At 76.8% G+C, this 2,932-nt stretch overlaps 2 protein-coding genes across 2 annotated transcripts in view; one reads left to right on the top strand and one right to left on the bottom strand.

The window, feature by feature from the left end:
- The window catches only part of DPH1 (diphthamide biosynthesis 1), a 16,530-nt gene extending 15,153 nt beyond the window's left edge, over positions 1-1,377 (bottom strand). The window contains exons 1-2 of the mRNA XM_035343431.1: positions 1,182-1,377; positions 113-265 (exon numbers count right to left, since the gene is read on the bottom strand). Of these exons, the coding sequence (XP_035199322.1) occupies positions 113-265; positions 1,182-1,236 (208 nt within the window). The 5' untranslated portion in view covers positions 1,237-1,377. The remainder of the gene's footprint in view (positions 1-112; positions 266-1,181) is intronic.
- Positions 1,378-2,460: 1,083 nt separating this feature from the next.
- RTN4RL1 (reticulon 4 receptor like 1) overlaps positions 2,461-2,932 on the top strand; it is a 29,783-nt gene continuing 29,311 nt past the window's right edge. The window contains exon 1 of the mRNA XM_035342883.1: positions 2,461-2,813. Coding sequence (XP_035198774.1) covers positions 2,801-2,813 — 13 coding nt within the window. The 5' untranslated portion in view covers positions 2,461-2,800. The remainder of the gene's footprint in view (positions 2,814-2,932) is intronic.

Here is a 2,932-nt window from a genome sequence, read left to right as displayed (position 1 = left end):
TCCTGTCCCGTCCCATCCATCCCGTTCCGTCCTGTCCCATCCCACCCTGTCCCATCCATCCCACCCCACCCCATCCCACCCATCCCTCCCGCCCCGTCCCGTCCCCGCTCACCCTTCTTGGCCCCCGCCTGCCGGATCCTCCAGACGGTTTTGGGGATCTCGAAGTTGTAGTTGGGGGGCAGGGCCCCCGCCGCCTCCCGCAGCTCGGGGTCTCCCAGCAGCTCCTCGGGGACCTGCGTCGCCGCCCGCCGCGCCGCGGCTCGGCCTGTGGGAAGGAACGGGGGAGGTGACACCGCTTCCCGGGGGGGGAACCGGGCGGCCCCGTGACACCCCCGGGGCTGGGTCCGAGCTCCCGTTAGGGGCACGTTTTACGCCCCCAAACCTTCACCGTGCCTCGGCGTGACCCCAAAACAAGCCGAGGGTGCCTGGTACCGGCCACCGGACGGTGACCGAACCGGGCCCGTCCCGTTGTGGGGAGCCCCCCCCCCCTCCCCGCCCCCCCTAGGCCCTATTTTCCCCCCCACCCCCCCCCCGGTACCGGCAGCAGCCGGCACCCCCGCAGCTCGGCGGAGTCAGAGCGCGGCGGGGGAGTGACAGCACGGGATTATTCACCGCCGCCAGCCCCGGCGAGCGTCACCCGGCACCGGCACCGTGAGCCACCGACCCCTCCGCACGGCCCACGGCACAGCCGGGACGGCCCCCGGGAGGGGTGTGTGTATGGGGGGGGGTGGGGGGGGGTGCTCCCGCCACCGGCACCCGAAATACCCCAAATACCGGGGGGTGAGCCCCGGTGTGCCGGCACGGAGCCGGGTGGTCTCACACGGCAGAACCCGCGGGGTTCCCCGGTTCCGAGCCCCGTTTTCGCGGAGTTTGAACGATCCCAAGCCGATATCCCCCGGGGCACCGGCTCTGAGGGCCGGTAACCGGGCCCGGTAGCGGCTGCCGGTACCATCCCGGTTGTGCCCGATATCCCCCGGCACCGGGAGGTGAGGCACAGACCCGGCGCAGCTCCCCGGTCCCGCCCCGTTTTGGCAGAGCACAACCCCAGCCCGGTATCCCCCCGGTGCACCGCCTCTGCGCCCGGTAACCGGGCCCGGTAGCGGCTGCCGGTACGGGCCCGGCTATGCCCGGCCCTCCCCGTCCCGTCCGGCCCCGTTTGGCCCCGTCCGGCCCCGTCCCACCTGCGGCAGCCGCGGGCCGCGTGGCCGCGCACCGGAGGCGCCCCGGGGCCGCCATGGCGCGGGGGCAGGCGGCGGCGGCAGGCAGAAGCAGCCGAGCCCCGAGCGGGCGGCGCGGCCAGGCCAGAGCAGCCGCCGGCCGTCACATCGAGCCCGGCGGAGCGCACGGCCGGGCCCCGACGGGACGGGACGGGACGGGACAAAAACGGGACGCGGCGGCTCCGAGCCCCGTCAAGAAGGCCGTGCTGAGAACCACGCCGAAGGGTTCGCCCTCCTCCTCCTCCTCCTCCGGGGGTGTTGGGGCTGGCCCCGTGGCTCCGCTGTTCGGCCGGGGCTCATCGCCCCCCCCGGCTACCGGGTGCCTGCTCCCGGTACCGTCGTGGGATCAGGGTGGGGGTGCCAAGGGGACGGCCCTGGGGATCCCCCCCCGGCTGCGAGACGTGGGATGGGAGGAAACGGGGGGTCCTGGGGGTGGCAGGGGGCCGGGGGGGGGGTGACAAAGACCCCCGAGGGGCAGCGGGGACAGCAGCATCCCGGTGGGATAACGGGAGCTGCTATGGGGCCGGTGGGAGCCCCGAGGGCAACGGGGACATCCGTGGGCACGGCGGGGGCAGCGGGACCCGTGTGCGGTATGGTGACCCCGATGGGGGGGGGGAGCCGGAGGGTCGGCAGGGAGCGGGGGGCAAAGAGCGGGAAAGGACCCGGTGGGGCGGCACGGACGGGGCGGAGGGGACAGCGGGGACCCGGGAGGGGGGGTGGCAGCGAGAACAGCGGAGCTCCCGATGGGGTGGCTGCAACCCCACGGGGATACCGGGCACTCTATTAGGGCGGGGGGGCGACGCTAAGGGGCGGCGGGCCCCGTTGGAGGGGGGGTGGGATGGGGCGGCGGGGGACAGCGGGGCCCCGGCGGGTGCTTTGGGGACAGCGGGGACGCGATGTGCCACCCGGCGGGGAGCGCGACAGGGACGGGGGGAGGCGGCGGGGACCCGATGGGGTGGCGGGCACTGCCCTCGGGGGGGCACCGAGGGGGCGGCGCGGGGACCGGGAGCAGCGGCACTTTCACGAACTGTCCACGGGAGGCGGGAGAGGCGGCGGCGGCGGCGGCGGAGGAGGAGGAGGAAGGGGGGGCCCCGGCCGGGCTCGCCCAGCCCAGCCCAGCCCAGCCCGGCCCAGCCCAGCCCAGCCCAGCCCGCCCCGTCGCTGCCCCGCCCCGCCCTGCCCAGCCCCGCTCCGCCGCTGCAGGCACCGCGGCACCGGCACCGGGCTCCCCTTTATAGGCTCGGCCCGAGGGGGTGGGGGGCGGCGGCGGCCCCAGCCCCGAGGGGGCGGCTCCCCCCCCTAAAAACCGGCGGCGGGACGCGCGGCGGGCAGAGGCGCGGCCGGGGGTTCCCGGTGGACCGGGACCGGGACTCGGTGCTCCCGGTGTTCCCGGGGCCGCTGCGGCTCGGCTCGCCCCGCCATGCCCCCCCCGGGGGCCGTTCGCCCGAGCCCCGGCTCCGCGCTCCCGGTGCAGCCGCCGCCGCTGCCGCCGCCGCTCACTGCCGCCGCCGCCGTGCCCGCGGCTCTGAGCGCCGCCGCCGTTACCGCCGCGCCGGGAGACCGCGCCCCGCACCGGCACCAAGATGCTCCGCCAAGGTGAGCGCCGCACCGGGAGGGCACCGGGGGCACCGGGGCCGTTCCCGAAGTTTGCCTCCCCGACGAAGTTGGGGCCGCGCCGCCGGGTCTCCCCTCCCCGTACCACCCCCTCCCCCCCC

Source organism: Oxyura jamaicensis, chromosome 19 (genome assembly GCF_011077185.1).
Source record: "Oxyura jamaicensis isolate SHBP4307 breed ruddy duck chromosome 19, BPBGC_Ojam_1.0, whole genome shotgun sequence".
In the NCBI taxonomy this organism is placed as follows: Eukaryota; Metazoa; Chordata; class Aves; order Anseriformes; family Anatidae; genus Oxyura; species Oxyura jamaicensis.
This window is presented reverse-complemented; position numbering and strand designations above follow the sequence as displayed.